Raw genomic sequence first — 16,270 nt, forward strand, 5'->3', positions numbered from 1 at the left:
GGGCCTCCCCCACCCCAAAAGTGACGTTCTCTTCTTTCCCAGAGCTGCCTGCAGGACTGAAGGGTTTCACTTCCAGCCACCTTCAGGCTCCCCTGGGCTTTCTCCACCCTAAAACATTCTCAGAAGCGCAGAGTTGTCACCTCACTGTCCCCAGCCCCGCAATAAACCACCCAGAGGGGGACACCACACACAGGGGACAGTTTATTTTTCCATTAAAAAAATAGGAAAGGACTTCACCATCTCCTAACAAACACCACAGCCACCAACACCACAACGTGCAGACTGAACACCAACCTGGGGCAGGAGGGGTGGGTGCAGCAGGCTGGGAGCGGGGAGGAAGGTGACAGATTTGATTCTTGTGGCCTCAGAGCTTTGCCAGGAGGCTCAGCAGGTACAGGACACGTCCCCACGGCCCCAATCCAGCTCCCAGCTGTCCCCACAGCCGGGAGCAGCAGCAGGAGCTGCCTTCCACACCCACACTCCTGACCCTGCCTCCAGTTTGGGGTCACCTCAATATTGGGACGGGTCAGAAATGCCACAGAGCAGCCAGGGCAGCTGTGGATGTCACCCAGCTGATGGGATGGAAGGTGGCTTCTGGGATGGGACACTGGCCATGTCCAGGGTTGGCTTTGGACACTTCTGTTCTCTGCTAAAGCGTCCTGAGCAACCCTGGCTGCTCCCAGCAGGAAAAACAGAGGTGGAAGAGCTAAAGCTGGTGCAAGACCCTGCCCTGGCCTCTCAGAGCAGTTTTCCAGGGAATTGCCAGTGAAGGGGGGACCAGGAGCAGGACTTGGGACATTTCAGCCTCCCTGGAGACATCACAAGCCATGAAGTGGGGGGGGAAAAACATCAGAAAGGGGACAGAGTTGGTCTGGGTTAGGATCAGGTAGGGGAAAGCGGGGAGAAAGCCACAGGGATGTGGGAACAGCCAGCCCTGGTCAGGAAGGACACAGCAGTGGCTGCAGGGTGTCCAGCTCCAGGGGGGGAGAGGGCTGGTGGTGCTCGGAGCAGCCCTGGGAGGGTGTGGAACATGGGCTGCCCAACAGGGGCAGCAGGAGGGGCGGAATGTGCCTCATGCCTGGGGCCAAATGTGGGGAAAACAGGGATTGGAACCATCACAGGGGGCAGAGTTTGGCTCCAGCCAGTCCAGCCCTGGGTGCCAGGGCTCTATTTCTGCATGTCACACTGCAGGAGCAGGACGATGGAGGGGTCGCTCTTGGCTGCCTCCTTGAACTCCTCCAGGGAGATCTGGTCATCCTTGTCCTTGTCCATCTTTGTGAAGATCTTGTCCACTCGCTGCTGGGGCGTCAGCCCGTCCTGGTTCATCCTCATCATGATCACAGTCCCCACCATCTTGTAAATGGCCTGGAGAAGGATGAGAGTGGGAATGAGAGGGAATGTTGGAAGGACACAAAATCCCAGGAGAAGGCAGGGGACAGGGACAGGGTTGCTGCTCTGTTGGGACCCATTTCTGTCAGATCCACATCAAGCACCTTTCACACAAGGCTCTGGGTAGGAAAACTCATTCTTTGGTGCTAAAAGGGACCCGATATCCATGAAAAGCCTGGAAAAAGCAAACAACCCCTGCTGGTTTGAAGTACCTCAATGATCTCCAGCATCTCCAGGCGCGTGATCTTCCCGTCCCCGTCCAGGTCGTACATCTCGAAGGCCCAGTTGAGTTTCTGCTCAAAGGTGCCCCTGGAGGTGACAGACAGGGCACAGATGAACTCCCTGAAGTCGATGGTGCCGTCCCCGTTCTTGTCGAAGGTGCGGAAAGCGTGCTGGGCAAACTTGGAGGCGTCTCCGTAGGGGAAAAACTGCAGGAAAGAAAGGAGCTGAAATGAGGAGGGGGAGCTCGGCATGGAGGCCGCACCTGAGGTGCCCCAGCCCCCTGGGCACCACTCAGACCCCCCAGCTGGAGCCCACCTTGATGTAGAGCTGCTGGAACTCCTCCAGGTTGAGGATGCCGGTGGGGCAGTCCTTGAGGAAGCCCTTGTACCACTGCTTCAGCTCCTGCTCGCTGAACTCCGTGCTCCTCACCAGGTCATCCAGCATCTCCGGGGCCAGCTTGCTGCTGTGCTTGCCCATGGCTGCCCCTGGGAAGGGAAATCCACGCCAGGCTGGAGGGGGATGGTCCTCTCAGGCCCTCTCCACCCCGGCTGATCCCACATCCTTCTTCTCCTTGCTGGATCTGCTCCACCTGCCCGTTGGGTGTCCGTGCAGGACAGCAGCTGTGGCACTGAAATGTAGCTGTGGCCTTTGCTGCTGGCCCTGGGGCAGCCCAAAATGAGCCAGCAGCATCACCCCGTGCCCTGGGCTCGTTTTGGGCTGCAGGAAAACACTCAGAAAACAACTGAAAATTCAGAAACTCTTCCCATTGCCTTTGCCAGAGCATGGCCATAGAACCCTAGAACGGTTTGGGCTGGAAAGGACCCGAAAGAACATTTAATCCACCAGATCTTCTCTAAGGATGGGACCACGAGGAATCTGCCCTTAGGGCACATAAAAACCTCCCTGGTTCCCAAACTTCCTGGCTCCCAGGAGCATTCAGCTGGCCACAGCGATGCCCTTGGTGGGGACAGGGGCTGCCCAGGGGGCTGCCAGCAGCGGGGAGCCCTGGCAAGGCCCTGCCTGTGTGGGCAGGAAGCGGAGCCGCTCCGATACGCGCCGTGCCCGCTCCCACGCAGCCTTGGCTCAGCCGGAGCAGCAGATGGTTCTCCGGGAGCTCCTGCAGCTTCTCTCTCCAAGAAGTTGAGGAGAAGTTCACCCGGAGCCCAACCGAGCGCCGTCTCCTCTCGGGGATGTGATGTTCTGGGGATTGGGGCGCACGTGGGGACCATGGGATGGGCGATGTGGGGTTCCTCGTGCTCCCGGCCAGCCCGGCTCCTGGTGAATCCCACAGGCAGCTCCTTCCTGCCCCATCATCCCACCAGCATCTGCCACCGTCTGCCGCGGCAGCGCCGAACCCAGCAGCCCTCGGCAGCCGGAGCCGAGGCAATGTCCGGACACCCACGGAGCACGAGGCTTCCCCGGCGACCCCAGCCCGGCTCCACGAGCTTCCCCAGCACCACGGTCTGGTTCTGAATGGCTGGCATCGATTATAAACCATGCCAGACCTGCCGTGGTCCAAGTCCTCCCACATCTCCCACGGCCTGGCAGGAGGATGCAGCCCCTCACCACAGCTCCAAGTGCCCGGGACTCCCGAGCAGCATCCCGTGGTCACAGCCCTCGATTCCCTTTTCCAAGCAGCACCCAGCCGTGCCAGGGCAGGGAGCAGCACCCTGGAGAGCCACCACTCGCTCGCCCCAAAGCTCCAATGGATCAGAGACCGCTGGTCCCAAAGCAGGACAGAGGGGTGTCACTCTGTGTGTCCCCCCCAGGGCAGCACCCCAGGATCCAGCACCGGAGCCCCGGGGAGCGGGGATGGCGCTCGGGGGACGGCTGGGGGCACGGGGATGCTCTGCCCACCCGCACTACGGGACAGCTCCGGGCCCGACACTCGCTGGAAGCGGCTCCCGGGAGCATCTCCCGGCACCTGCCCCGACGGCGGCTCCGCAGCGGGGGTGCGGCTCCCGGCCCCAGCCCCGACGGCCCTTACCTGGGGTGCGGCGCGGGCAGGTGGAGGCTCGGCGGGGCCGGGCGGGGCGCGGAGCCGCTGCCGGTACCGGAGGGGCCGCGGTCCAGCCGCCGGCTCAGCCCCCGCCGCTCCCGCCCCTCTTGTAGCCGCGGGCCCCCCGCCCCCCCGGCCGCGACGCTCGTCCATTGGCTGGGAGAGCTGTCAATCAAGCGGGAGGGGCCGCGGGGTGGGGGTCGAGGTGGGATCCTGGGGGGTACTGGGATGCCGGGAGGGGAAATGGGGCCGGGATGCAGGGACCGGGATGCGGGGGGATGCTGGCAGGGGGATCCCGGGAATGCTGGCCCCGCTCTGCCTGCGCTGGGGACACTGGGACACACCGGTGTCGCTTGGCAGAGGAGAGAGGGACAAGAAAACCACTTCGATCTCCAGAACCGAACGTGAAATGTTTCCATGGAGATCGCCGGGAGCTTTTCCCGGTGACCTTGGCATCCTGCGGCGGTCCCGGTGCCACCTGGGCCCGTCCGCAGCTGCCCCTCTGTATCTGGGGCTGGATGAAGTCTCCAGCCAGCCGGGGCTGCTCCCCATCCCATCCCATCCCATCCCATCCCACCCCATCCCATGCCATGCCATGCCATGCCATGCCATGCCATGCCATGCCATGCCATGCCATGCCATGCCATGCCATGCCATGCCATGCCATGCCGTGCCGTGCCATGCCATGCCATGCCATGCCATCCCATCCCATGGATCCCATCCCATGCCATCCCATCCCATCCCATGGATCCCATCCCATCCCATGGATCCCATCCCATCCCATCCCATCCCATGGATCCCATCCCATCCCATGGATCCCATCCCATCCCATGCCATCCCATGGATCCCATCCCATGCCATCCCATGGATCCCATCCCATCCCATCCCATGGATCCCATCCCATGGATCCCATCCCATCCCATCCCATCCCATCCCATGGATCCCATCCCATGGATCCCATCCCATGGATCCCATCCCATCCCATCCCATGGATCCCATCCCATCCCATCCCATCCCATGGATCCCATCCCAGTTCCCATCCCCAGTGGGGCTGTGGGGTGCCGTGGGGCGCTCAGCACCTGCCCTCAGGTGCTCACACCCTTGCTGCAGAGGAACAGAAACTGCCCCAGCTGGAGGTGAGCAGATCTGAGTTACAGAAAAACACAAATATTCGCAGCAGGGAGGCTGAGGGGCTTCATCTTCCCCCCACCCTGGGGGCAGGAGAGCTGGGACCCCCCCACGGCTGGACGTGCCAGGGCTGGACCCCGCCTGGAACGATTCTGCCCCACGGATTTTGTGGCCCCAAAGCCTCTCCGTGAGCGTCCCCGAGAGCTGGGGAGGGGGATGAGCCCCCCCGGCCCCGCTGGCGGCTCTTGGATGTGGAGTAGAGAAGACACCAATTAGCAGCTCTGCAAAGCGCCCGTGCCCGGGGTGCTCAGGGGGACTGAAAAATTAATGAGGGCTTAATTGAAGCGGCACGGGCTGAGCCCGGCCCAGCTCAGCTCACGGGAAGGGGGTGCCGGGGGGGTGTGGGGCGGCTGGAAGAGGCGGGGGAGTGCCAGGCGACAGGGATGCCCTTGGGATGAGGATCAGGGTGACTGTGAGGTCCTGGGATGGTTTTTGGGGGGCTCTGACCCCCCGAGTCGCGGTGCTGGGGGGGTGGCTGGGGGTCATGGAGGGCAGAGCACCCACTGGAGCACCCAGCTGAGCCCAGCACCCAGACTGGGGCAGCCCCAAAACCTGCATGAGCCCAGCTTCCGATGGGACATGGGCCCTGGGTGTCGGGGGGGGACACGGCCGTGCAGGCAGCGCTGGACAGCTTTCCCCTCCCCACCCCTGCAATCCCCCCAACACCCACCCCCGGGGCCCGAGCTGCCAGGGCGCTGCTGATCCCGAAAATCCTCCCTATCCAGCGGCTCCAAGGAATGCAAAGGGCTGCAGCTTCCCCCAGCGGCTGCGGGCTGCACCAGCACGGCCGGGGGGCTGTGCCCGATGGGGGCGACCCCTCAGCCCCCTCCGCCTCCAGCTGCGGCCGGCTCAGCCCCCCACAAACTGCGGGGGGCTGTGGGGAGCGGGAGTCACGGCTGCTCATCCCAGAATCCCGACAGCTCTTGTCCCGGTGCGCTGCCGGGGTCACCCAGCTGCGACACCGCCGCTGCTCGGGGCATCATCGGTGGCTCAGCCACCCCCGTGCGACCCCCCCAGCACAAAACCCCCGTAAAGGAGGGAGGTGCCGATGTCACCCCGCCCGTGTCCCTGAGGGACAGCTCTGGGTACCAAGCTGGGCCTGGGGTGACGCTAACATTGGGGGTCCCTCTTGATGTCCCCGCTGTCATGCCCGGTGCTGGCCTGGAAAGGGGGGGAGTCAGGGTAGAAAAGCAGAAATAGCCCAATTTTGGCGTTCCTCCTACATCACCCCAGCGGGAGCAGCTCTGTGCTGCTTCACGCCACCCAAACCCCTTCTGCCCCCGTCCTGGGGGAGCTGATGAGGGGCAGAGGGCGCTGCCTGCCCAAAACAGGGGTCCGGGCGGGTGGGTCTGCTCTGTCCCCCCTGCGGTGGCACCAGCCGGGGTCGGCGCTCGCCCCCCTCCCCCGGAAAGCGGTGCCCCCCATGGGCTGGGGCAGGACCAAGGAATATTTATGTTTTCCCTCCCCCTTCTGGGAGCTGGCTCTGATGGGGGGAACCCTCTGGATATCCCCTAAACCCGGGGAGCAGCAGGCGGACCCCTCTCCCGGCCAGGCCGCAGAGCTCAGCCGGCCGGCACGCAGGGGGTTAAACATCCCCGTCTCCCTCACACTTGAGACGTCACCGTCACCAGTGGCGTGGGGGGGGCCGGGGGGCTATGGTGGTCTTTGTGGTGCATTCGGCAGCTGGCGCAGGGCGGCTCACGCACACGGCGGGCGGCTCGTCCCCGACACCCGCAGCATCCGCAGCCTCCCGGCCGCCGGCACCGCCTGCCCGCCCCGCGGGCTCCCAGCGCCACGGTGAGTGCCACCACGGGCACGGGGACACGGCTGCCAGCAGGCCTGCCAGCGGGGCGAGGGGCTGCCCGTGTCCCGCAGGGACCCCGCCGGCCGCCCCTCGCAGGGCACCGCTCTGCGCCGCGGTCTGGGACGGGGGGTGCCGGGACTGGGGGTGCCGGGGTGGGTGCCGGGGTGGGTGCCGGTGGGGCGGGCGATGGAGGGGTGGGTTCGCCCCACCTGGGGCTGCTGCAGCCCCGCGGTGGCCCCGGGTGGGTGCGGGCGCACGGGTGGGTGCGCGCCCGCGCCCGCGGGGTGCTGCGGCTCGGCTCCCGGCAGCCCTGCGGTAATTCCGGCTGCTCAGCCGCAGCCGCAGCCGCAGGCAGGCACCGGAGAGCCCCCCGCACCCCCCGGCCCCACTCGGGGGGGGGCTCAGCCCCATGGAGGGCTCACGCACCCCTCCGGCCAGCGAGCTCCCCAAAGCGGGGTGGGGGTGGGGGGTCACCGCGCCCCAGCTCCACCCTGCTCAGGGCTGGGGGTGCCCCGGCCGATCCCGGGGTGGGATCTGGTCCCGGCACCCCGATTCCCGGGTGTGGTAGTTCGGCTGTTTCCTCCCCCCATGGAAAATCCTTCAGGCACCGCGCGCCCGACCCTGCGGCGGCTGCGGCGGTGCCGGCGCGGCCATGGGCGGGGGCAGCGGCACCGGGGGGCACCGGGGGGCACCGGGGGGCACCGGGGGGCACCGAGCGGGCGGGGGGCTGCGGGGAGCGGGGCCGGGTCAAGGGGACGGGGCCGGCAGCCCCCGGCCGGAGCTGCGGCGCTGCACCAGGCTGCGGTGGCCACGGCGATGCTGCGCCGGCAGCAGAGGGGCACAGCCCCAAAACGGTGACACGGGGTGGCCTCAGCCGGGGGGGATCGCTGCCCCTCCGGTGTGACCGGCCCGGGCACTGCTGGCTCGGGGGAAGGATGCTCCTGGGTGCAGGATTTGGTCCTGCCTGGAGCAGCGGTGGGGGTTCACCCCATGGGCTGGGTTGTCCCCGTGGAGGTGACACCCGCCGTGGGTCCCCGTGGGGCGGGATGGGGAGCAGGGAGAGGCTGCGGGGAGGGAAGAGGGGCAGGTTCTGGAGCGGGGCTGGGTTGCAACGAGGCCACCGCAGGGAGGGACAGAGCCCGGGGCTACCTCGGGTGTGGCTGGGGACAGGGAGCCTGCTGTTCCCAGCCCTCCTGTGGCAGCACGCTCCTCCGGGAGCGCTGCCGGCTTGGGGGTGTCTCTGCCAGCGGATTTGGGGCGCGCAGTTCCCCCAGTTCAGCACTGGGCAGCCAGCACTGGGGGGAGCCCCTCGCCCTCTCCCACAGCCCCCCTGGCAGGGATGTGCCGTGGCCCCCCGGGCCAAGTGCCACCGCGGGGTTTAAGCACCTGGGACCAAGGAAATGGCACAAAACTGGGGCTGAACCCCGAGCGGAGCCACCCCCCAGTGCAAGGGGCTGCAGCAATCCCCAAACCATCACCTGGCACCGAACCCCTGCCCCACGGCTCTGGAGTCACCCCGGGGTGTCCCCACACCGGGGACCCATCCGTGCCCCTTCCCCGGCACAGGCAGAGTTCAGCGGTGACAAATCCCGGCCCCAAGCTGCCCGTCAAGGACAGCGGTGGCACGAGCTGTGTGCCAGTGCCAGAGCACAGCAGGTGCCAATCTCCCGCTCCAGGGACCCCCCAGCAGCCTTTCAAAACACCCCAGTACCCAGCAGGGTGAACCCCAGGGTCACTGTGCCGGAGCAGCTGTGGGTGTACCCCAGTTACCCCAAAACCCAGCTGCATTTCAGGCGTGTGCAGCCCCTGTGTGAAGCCACCACTTCCTGGGCCTGGGAGGAGGAAGAGGAGGAAGAGGAGGGAGGCAGAGCCATCACTGTTGATGCCAAGGGTCTGGGCTGGAGCTGAGTGGGGAGAGCTGGGCTGGGCTGGGGGGCACAGCCCCATTCCAGGCACGAAGCCACCCCATCCCTCCCCCTGCTGCTCCAGCTCTCCCCTTCCCCAGCCTCATTAATTAAACCCGAGCGCTTAATTACAACCTGCTGAGTCCCGTGGCTGCTTCCCGGAGCCTGCTGACACCGGGGGGCCAATCCCGACCCCCCCAGATCCCTGTAGGAAAGGTGGGATGCAGGGAACAGGGGGAGCATCCCGCAGCCTGCAGGATTTGGGTTGTGGCTCATCGGCGGCATGAAGGGATCTTCACACAGCGCTCAGGAAAGAGCAAACCCAAGCACGGGAGCTGGGAAAGTCATCCCTGGGGATCCTGGCCTCCCCAAGGAGAGATGGGGACAGATGGCTCCGCTCTGGGGTTATCCCTGAGCTGCTGGCAGGTCCCTCAAGGGCTGAAGAGGGACGGGGATGCTCAGCCCGATGCCTGGTGAGCTCCCGGTGGCAATAAAAAATAATCGAGGTAAATGAGGTGAAGGCTGGTGGCAGCATGAGATGGAGGGGAGATCCAGTGTCCCACCGTGCTTCCCCACCTGCTCACCCACCCGGGGGTCCCCAGGGCAGGGAGGTGCCCACCGGGGTGCCCTGACCCTCCTGGCCTCCTGCCCACAGGTCCCCGCCGGCCCATGAAGTGACCCAGGCGGGTGGCACAGCCCCTGCTCCTGCCGTAGCCACCACTGCCACACCTGGCACTGAGGTAAGGACCCGAGGGCACGGCCGTGGGGTGGGTGGGATGCTCTGGCACGGGCATCAGACCCCCAAACTGGGTCTGTGGGGCACAATTCCCACTTGGGGGTCTCCTGTCCACGGGGGATGGCCAGCCCCATAACCCAGAGGAATGTTGTGACACCGTGGGGGTCACCTGGGGCAGTCCCCCGTCCCTTGGGGATGCCAGGGGTGTGGAACTGGGGTGTCTCAGGGGTGGCAGCATGGCCGGGGGTGCCCCAGGAGCACAAAGCTCCCAGACTCTCACCCCTCTTCCCTTCCCACCTCTGGAACCGGCAGAAGTGCTGGGAGAGCTGTCACATTCCATGCCCGGCCAGGAGGGACCAGGGTGGGCACAGGGAGGTGCCGTGGTGGTGGCCCTCGGGGGCTCGGGGGTGTCCGGCCGGTGGCACCGGTGCTGTTCCACTCTGTTCTGTTTCTCTCGCTCAGGTCTGCTGGCCATGGGCAACCTGATAAAGGTATTGGGCAAAGATTTAGAAAACTGTCCTCATTTTTTCCTGGATTTTGAAAGTAAGTCCCATGAGCAGGGTGGGCATGGGGAGGGCGCCAGGGCTGCCACCGCGGCTGCTGTCCAGAGGATGGGGACAGGCACAGTGTCCCCGAGCAGCCCCGTGTCCCCAGGGGCTTTGGGGCCCTGAAAACGTCTCCAAAATGGGGCAGGGTGAGAGATGCCCCATCCCTCCGAGAGTGGGGCAGCCGTCCTGGCTGAGTGGTGGGATGCAGGATGCAGCAGGACCCGGCCCGGCACCACCTCGGGCACGCACCCAGGGCTGTTAGCTGATGGCACTGGTGGCCGTGTGGCGTGTCCCGTGACACCGGCAGGACAGGGACAGCCTGCAGGCTGGGGAAGGAGGAGGGAATGAATGATCCGTGCCACCTGCACCGCTGGGAAGGTCAGTGCGGTGGCCGCAGCCTGCACCGAGTGACGGGGAGCAGGGACCTGCCTCAGCTTCCCATGGACCTGGGCACAGGAAGGGACAGCTCTCGGCCCCCCAGGCTGGACACGGAGGGGGACAGGAGCCGCTGGCCACCGTGGCAGGATGCCAGGCCGGGCACAGCCGCAGGGCTCCCCTGGCTCCCCCTCCCGCTGTTCCTCCCAGGGCACAGCTCAGAGCAGGAGCGGAAGGAGCGCGGTGACCTCTGCTCGCCCCAGCCCCGGTCCCAGTTCCACCCCCAGCTGGGACAGGCCGTGCACAGCTCCCCACACCACCTCTGACTCCGGCACCCCCCAAAACACCCAGAGCTGGGGTCACACGGCCCCCACTCCCACGGCGAGGGACCTTCCTGCTCCTCCTGGCTCCTTTGAGGCAGCACCAACTTTTTCCTGCCTCCAGCCCCCTCCACATCCCCCCGGCACAGGTTCCGGGGGCTCCCCAGGACCCCTCATTTCGGGGCTGGCTCTGCGCTAGGGTAAGGGTTTGGCTGTAGCCAAGACTCCAGGGATTTCGGGGGCTTCCCGGCGGCTTCCCCACCCTTCGCTCCTTCCTCTCCATCACCCCATCCGCCAGCGCTCATCACCATCGGGGGGGAAGAGGCTGCACCCGGGGCCGGGAGCAGCCGCGGGGTCACCCCCGGAGCCCCCCGAGCCCCCGGGGAGCAGCGGGGGGAGGACGGGGCTCCGGCCACCGCCGCTGCCCGCAGCCCAGCACCTCTTCCCCGGGCTCCACCTCACCATCATGCTTTTTTCCTCTTGTTTCTTCTCTTGCAGGTTTCACATGGGGAACCTTCTAAAAGTGTTGACTTATAACGAACTTGACCAAGGCCCTAATTTTTTCCTTGACTTTGAAAGTGAGATGGGATTTTTATTTTCCGTTTTTGTTTCGTACTTCTCCTGAGTTCCACATCCACACCATTTTGAGTTCTTTGTCCCCGTCGCCCATCGCATCGCGCCCATCCCAGACGTCCTCCCCCACCTTTGCCATCCGGGGGTGTCCCCGGGGAGGGGGGCCAGGCCCGTGGCCGGGGGCTGTCGCTCCGCACCTCTCCCCCGGGGCACTTGGCAGCCGCTCGGGGCCGAGGGGGCTGCTCGGGGACCCCTCGTGGTGAGCAGGACCGCGGTCACAGGGCAGCCAGGACTCACCCCCACCTGCCCCCCACTCCACGGCTTGACTTGAGCTCGGGCAAGGAGAACGGATGAGGGGGAGAATCCCGCCAGGAAGGGCTGCGGGCCGGCGGGGGAGCCGTGGCATGGGGTGCTGGCACCCCGCTCTGGCTCTGGCCGCCCCGGGCCCCGCTCAGAGCCCTCCGGGTTTCTCTCCCCGGGGCGCTGCCCTGCAGATGCGCAGCCGACGGAGGCCGAGACTGCGGTGTGGAACCAGGTGAACGCCGTGCTGGAGGAGGCACAGACCGTCCTGGCCGAGCTGCAGTCCTACACGGGCGCCGGGCAGGAGATCCGAGAGGTGGGTGCAGCCCCGGCTCCCCCTGCCCGCACCCCCAGCTCGGCTCGGGGCAAGCGCTGGAGCTCTCCCCTCCCAGGCCATCCAAAACCCCGGGGACCTGCGGCTGCAGGAGCGCGCCTGGAGCGCCGTGTGCCCCCTGGTCGCCAAGCTGAAACGCTTCTACGAGTTCTCCCTGCGGCTGGGTGAGCGCCTGAGCCCCCCCGCATCCCCGCCGTGCATCCCGCATCCCTCCCCGGAGCCTGCGGGAGGCCCGGCCGTGGTGCCTGGGCTCAGCCCGGGACGCTGAGCCGTGCCTCAGTTTCCCCTCGGGGACGGGGGGGTGTGGAGGTGCAGAGGGGGACCGGGAGTGCTCTGTCCCCAGAGAACGCCCTGCGGAGCCTGCTGGAGGCCCTCACCAGCCCTCCCTACGCCCCGACCCAGCACCTGGAGCGGGAGCAAGCCCTGGCCAAGCAGTTCGCCGAGATCCTGCACTTCACCCTCAGCTTCGACGAGCTCAAGGTGCCTCCCCGTGCGGGGCGGCAGCGAGGGGGGGTCCCCACCCCGGGACAGAGCCGGCAGAGTCCCCTGGGACCCCTGACCCTGCTGTCCCCCCCCTCAGATGACCAACCCCGCCATCCAGAACGACTTCAGCTACTACAGACGGACCATCAGCCGGAATCGCATCAACAACCTGCAGGTGACTCTGCTGTTCCCCCGAGATGGGCTGGCCTCCCCCAGGGGTTCACAGGCCTGGGAATGGTTTGTGGGGGGCTCAGCCACCCCGGTGACCCACATCAAACCCCCCCAGCTGGATGCAGAGAGCGAGGTGAACAATGAGATGGCCAACAGGATGTCCCTCTTCTACGCCGAGGCCACCCCCATGCTGAAAACACTCAGCAATGCCACCACCAAGTTCGTTTCAGAGGTGAGGGAGGCTGGGGGGACCCTCAGGGTGGGCAGAAACCCCCTCCAGCCGCCACACATCGGGCTGGGGGTGGAAAGAGCAGCTGGGACCTGCTGGGTTTCAGAACAAGACCCTCCCGATCGAGGACACCACCGACTGCCTGAGCACCATGGCCTGTGTGTGCAGGGTGATGCTGGAGACCCCGTGAGTACCTAGAATCCCCTCTTGGGGCTTCTGGGGGGACATCTCGGTCCTGGGGTCCCTCTGCCACCCCGCCCAGGCTCAGGCAGCCTCTGTCCTGGCACAGGGAGTACCGGAGCCGCTTCACCAACACCGAGACCCTGCTCTTCTGCATGAGGGTGATGGTCGGCGTCATCATCCTCTACGACCACGTCCACCCCGTGGGGGCCTTCGCCAAGACCTCCAAGATTGATGTGAGTTGTCTTGGGGTCACAGCTGTGGGGTCACAGCCGTGCCACTCCACCCCAGCAGCTGTGATCCCTGACTTGGGCACTGAGGAGGAGGATGGGGAGGAAGGGGGAGCCCCCGTTGGTCCCTCGGGGGTCTCCCAGCCCCTCTCTCTGCCCCCATCAGATGAAGGGCTGCATTAAAGTCTTGAAAGACCAACCCTCAACCAGCACCGAGGGGCTGCTGAACGCTCTGAGGTGAGACGGGGGCTTGGGGACACAGCGGGGCTGTGGCGTCCCCCGGCAGCGCTGTGGGGTGACAGCAGAGCGGCTCGGGGGGCTGTGAGCCGTGTCCCCTCCCCGTCCAGGTACACCACTCGGCACCTCAACGATGACACCACGTCCAAACAGATCCGGGCCCTGCTGCAGTGAGAGCGGGGCGGCCACCGGAGCCGCACGTCACCGTGTCACCGACGCCCATGACCATACAGCTCATTTTGTACAGAGGGAAAAGGGACAACGAGGAACACACAGAAATATTCAAAGCAAATGGAAACGGCCCCGGGCCGCCCTCCCCTGCCACGGGCTCCTGCCCCCACCTTCCCACCCCCGAATCAGCACCCGCTCCTGGACACGAGGGGCGGGTGGCACCGTGGGGACACCGCGCCGGGGGGGCCGGGGCCGGGCAGGAGAGACCCCGGCAAGGGAAGCGCTGGTGGGGCTGGCAGCAGGGTGCCCGTGGCACCGGGGCACCGTGGGGAGGGGGCAGGTGGTGCCCCTGTCCCCATCCCGGTCCCCAGGAGGAGGAGGAGGAGGAGGAGGAGGAAGAAGGAAGAAGTATCCCTGTGGATCTGCACTGACTCTGGAGGAAACGGCTCAGTCTCACCTGGTAGATTTTTAATATGAGCAATTAAATCCACACTCACCTCTTCTTTTCTACATTTTTTTGGGGGGTGTGAAATAAAATGACATTTAATCCGTCCGTGGCCAGAGCGGGGCCGTCTCTGCTGCGTCCCCTCCCACACCGGCCCAGGGACCGCGACACCGTGTGCGACAAATGCCACCTCCCGCGGTGACCGTGCTGGGGCCAGCCCACCCTGGGTCCCTCCTTCCCCGGTGCAGCTGCAGACTGGGAGCACTGGGGTGCTGCTGGTGGCCGTGGGGCTCTGCCGGCAGATGGCCCTGTGACACCGCGACACTGCAGCCCCGCTGGCCCCGGCCGTGCCAAGCCAGCCCCGCGCCCCCCCGAGCTGGGGGAGACCCCCGCAGGGCAGGACCCTTGGCTGGGGCTGTGTCACCCCCCGGGGGACACCCCAGGACCGCTCCGGTGGCGCAGGGACCGAGTCCCCTGAGGTTTGGTGTCCTGCCAGCCCCGTCCTTGCCGCCACCTCTCCCGCCTGGCACACGGCAGCCACCGGCACCGCCGAGCCCCCTCTGCCCTGCAGGGCCGGGGGGGGACAAGGGACACCCCACGGGTGACACCGCACACCCGCAGACTCGTGGCAAGTCGACTCCGGCTGGCTCTGCCTCAGTTTCCCCACTGCCCCTTGTGCGTGCGGGGGGGCACACGGGCAGCGTCCCCACGGCTTCCCGAGCTCTGGACCCCTCTGCAATTCCTCGGGGTGTCACCATGGGGACACCCATCGCACCCACCTGCAGCCCAGCTGGGTCCCCACATCCCCAAACCCACCTAGACCCCCCCTCCCCGGACAGGGGGCTGCACGGAGGGGACAGGGAGGGGGGACAGCCGCCATCCCTTTGGATTTTGGCATTTCCTGAGCCTCGTGCCAGGATCCTGCCGTGCCCGGATCCTGCCGTGCCCGGATCCTGCCGTGCCCGGCCGCCTCTGCCGCCGCCAAAGCCTCCGAGCTCCCGCGCGGGGCGGGACCGGGACCGGCTCTTGCACAATCCCGGCCAACAGCTCCTTTTATTTTTAGGCTCTTGCAACATTTGACTTTGCCACAGCCACCCGAAATGCTGCCAAGGCATCGGATGGGCCACGGGCTCCCCAAAATCCTGCCCTGCTCCCGAGCCGCTCCGCGCCCCAGCCGTGCCTCAGTTTCCCCCTTAGTCCCTTTGACCCACCGGCTCGTGGTGGCAGCGGTGCCACCCAGCCCTGCTGAGCCCAAATGGACCCGAGGGCCTCCTGAAATCCCCACAGCACGAGGGTCCCACCTGGGAGCTGAGGATGAGGCCGGGACACGGCTCAGGGCGGTGGCTGCAGCTGCCGCGTGTCTGCGGGAGCTGATGTCCCCAGGTGACACCGTCCCCCAGATGGTCCCAGGAGCGTCCCTGCGGTGTGGGAACCGGGCTGGGAAGAGCCAGCACAGCGTCACCAGCCGGGACCCTCCAACAGGAGTCAAGGGACAGCTTTAAAGCCACCCGTGAGCACGGGCACAGACACCAGCTGGTCACCGCTGCTGGGAGAGGTGGCAGCTGTGTCCCGGTGTCCCAGGGCTGCTTGGGCCCTGGCACAGAGCCCGTAACAGGGGGGACCCTGTGGTGCCCCTTGCTCGTGAGGCCAAATTGGTGCCACATCCCAGCTCTGACTGTCCCCGGCATGGCACAGTTCAGGGCACAGGAGGTGGCACATGCCACCCCGGCAAAGGGCGTGGAGGAACCATTTCCTGCCGGAGCATTTGGGAGCCAAAACCGGGCAGGAAAAGGGAGCCAAAAGGGATGTACAACTCCTTGATCCTCACAGGCACATCTGAGCTGAGTTCTGGGGACAGTGGCCACCCACGGCAGGGACAGCGGGGTGAGGAGCCCTGGCAGGGGCTGCGGGAGGCAGCGCTCAGTGGGATGCAGGGAGGAGCTGCTGCCCCTGCACCTCTCACTGCTGGACACCAGGATTTGGGGGACCCCCGGGTCTGCCTGTGCTCCTCCTGGCACCCAGCCCTGCCAGCAGCCCGGGACAGGAGCACAGCAGAGTGCCAGAATGGCAGAGCGAGGGCACTGCCCGAGGATGGTGCCGGGCAGCAGGAACACGCAGCTCCACCAGCCCAGGGTCTCCATGCTCAGCCAGACCAGGGTGCCGAGGACTTTAATGGATGGCGAGCCAAGCCACGCCGGGGCTGGACTGTTTTCTAATCCCAGTGTAATTAATGACCTTATCTTTGGCCAAAGCCATTTAGATTAAGTGGCTGGTGTGATGGGCTCGGCGGCTCCGGCTGCACAGATGGAAGGGCCGCGTTTGTCTGGGGATTAGCGGAGGGCAGATGGAGTGAAGTGCCATTCCCCATCCCCAAACCTCCCGGCACTGACAGCAGCCTGAAACCTGAGACCACAACAACTTTCTCAGCGAGG

General features: G+C 66.1%; 2 protein-coding genes across 7 annotated transcripts; one reads left to right on the forward strand and one right to left on the reverse strand.

Annotated features, from left to right (window-relative positions):
• Positions 1 to 179: 179 nt before the first annotated feature.
• On the reverse strand, positions 180 to 13,958 carry HPCAL4 (hippocalcin like 4). Of its 3 annotated transcripts, XM_086863296.1 has the most exons (5): positions 13,891 to 13,958; positions 9,540 to 9,724; positions 1,927 to 2,096; positions 1,602 to 1,817; positions 180 to 1,365 (listed from the first exon to the last, which is right to left on the reverse strand). In XM_086863296.1, the coding sequence occupies exons 2-5, from the start codon at positions 9,715 to 9,717 to the stop codon at positions 1,168 to 1,170; spliced, it is 762 nt and encodes a 253-aa protein (XP_086719422.1). In that variant the 5' UTR covers positions 9,718 to 9,724; positions 13,891 to 13,958; the 3' UTR covers positions 180 to 1,167. The 3 variants fall into 3 exon arrangements, with proteins under 3 accessions (XP_086719422.1, XP_086719423.1, XP_023796982.2); XM_086863297.1 differs by lacking the exons at positions 9,540 to 9,724; positions 13,891 to 13,958 and adding an exon at positions 3,599 to 3,692; XM_023941214.2 differs by lacking the exons at positions 9,540 to 9,724; positions 13,891 to 13,958 and adding an exon at positions 2,669 to 2,801.
• On the forward strand, positions 6,440 to 13,946 carry LOC111943638 (CYFIP-related Rac1 interactor A-like). Of its 4 annotated transcripts, XM_086863292.1 has the most exons (13): positions 6,440 to 6,595; positions 9,162 to 9,246; positions 9,705 to 9,785; positions 10,984 to 11,063; positions 11,553 to 11,674; positions 11,751 to 11,856; positions 12,036 to 12,172; positions 12,273 to 12,350; positions 12,462 to 12,578; positions 12,682 to 12,761; positions 12,865 to 12,991; positions 13,152 to 13,222; positions 13,333 to 13,946. In XM_086863292.1, exons 4-13 carry the CDS (start codon positions 10,991 to 10,993, stop codon positions 13,394 to 13,396), a joined length of 975 nt encoding a protein of 324 aa, XP_086719418.1. In that variant the 5' UTR covers positions 6,440 to 6,595; positions 9,162 to 9,246; positions 9,705 to 9,785; positions 10,984 to 10,990; the 3' UTR covers positions 13,397 to 13,946. The 4 variants fall into 4 exon arrangements, with proteins under 4 accessions (XP_086719418.1, XP_086719421.1, XP_086719419.1 ...); XM_086863295.1 differs by lacking the exon at positions 10,984 to 11,063; XM_086863293.1 differs by lacking the exons at positions 6,440 to 6,595; positions 9,162 to 9,246 and adding an exon at positions 10,376 to 10,685 and having other exon boundaries at positions 9,700 to 9,785.
• Positions 13,959 to 16,270: the final 2,312 nt, after the last annotated feature.

Source organism: Cyanistes caeruleus, chromosome 26 (assembly GCF_971803275.1).
Source record: "Cyanistes caeruleus chromosome 26, bCyaCae1.hap1.1, whole genome shotgun sequence".
NCBI lineage: Eukaryota > Metazoa > Chordata > Aves > Passeriformes > Paridae > Cyanistes > Cyanistes caeruleus.

What these genes read in the sequence shown, in the direction of transcription:
- LOC111943638 (XM_086863291.1), top strand. Translation starts at nt 10,952, where the DNA reads ATGCTTTTTTCCTCTTGTTTCTTCTCTTGCAGGTTTCACATGGGGAAC. An exon ending in CGAGTTCTCCCTGCGGCTGG is followed by an intron (nt 11,857 to 12,035) that starts GTGAGCGCCTGA and finishes CTCTGTCCCCAG; the next exon opens with AGAACGCCCTGCGGAGCCTG. An exon ending in ATCGCATCAACAACCTGCAG is followed by an intron (nt 12,351 to 12,461) that starts GTGACTCTGCTG and finishes AAACCCCCCCAG; the next exon opens with CTGGATGCAGAGAGCGAGGT.
- HPCAL4 (XM_086863296.1), bottom strand. Translation starts at nt 9,717, where the DNA reads ATGGCCAGCAGACCTGAGCGAGAGAAACAGAACAGAGTGGAACAGCAC. An exon ending in CACTTCTGCCGGTTCCAGAG is followed by an intron (nt 2,097 to 9,539) that starts GTGGGAAGGGAA and finishes TTCCCTTCCCAG; the next exon opens with GGGCAGCCATGGGCAAGCAC. An exon ending in AGATGCTGGAGATCATTGAG is followed by an intron (nt 1,366 to 1,601) that starts GTACTTCAAACC and finishes ATCCTTCTCCAG; the next exon opens with GCCATTTACAAGATGGTGGG.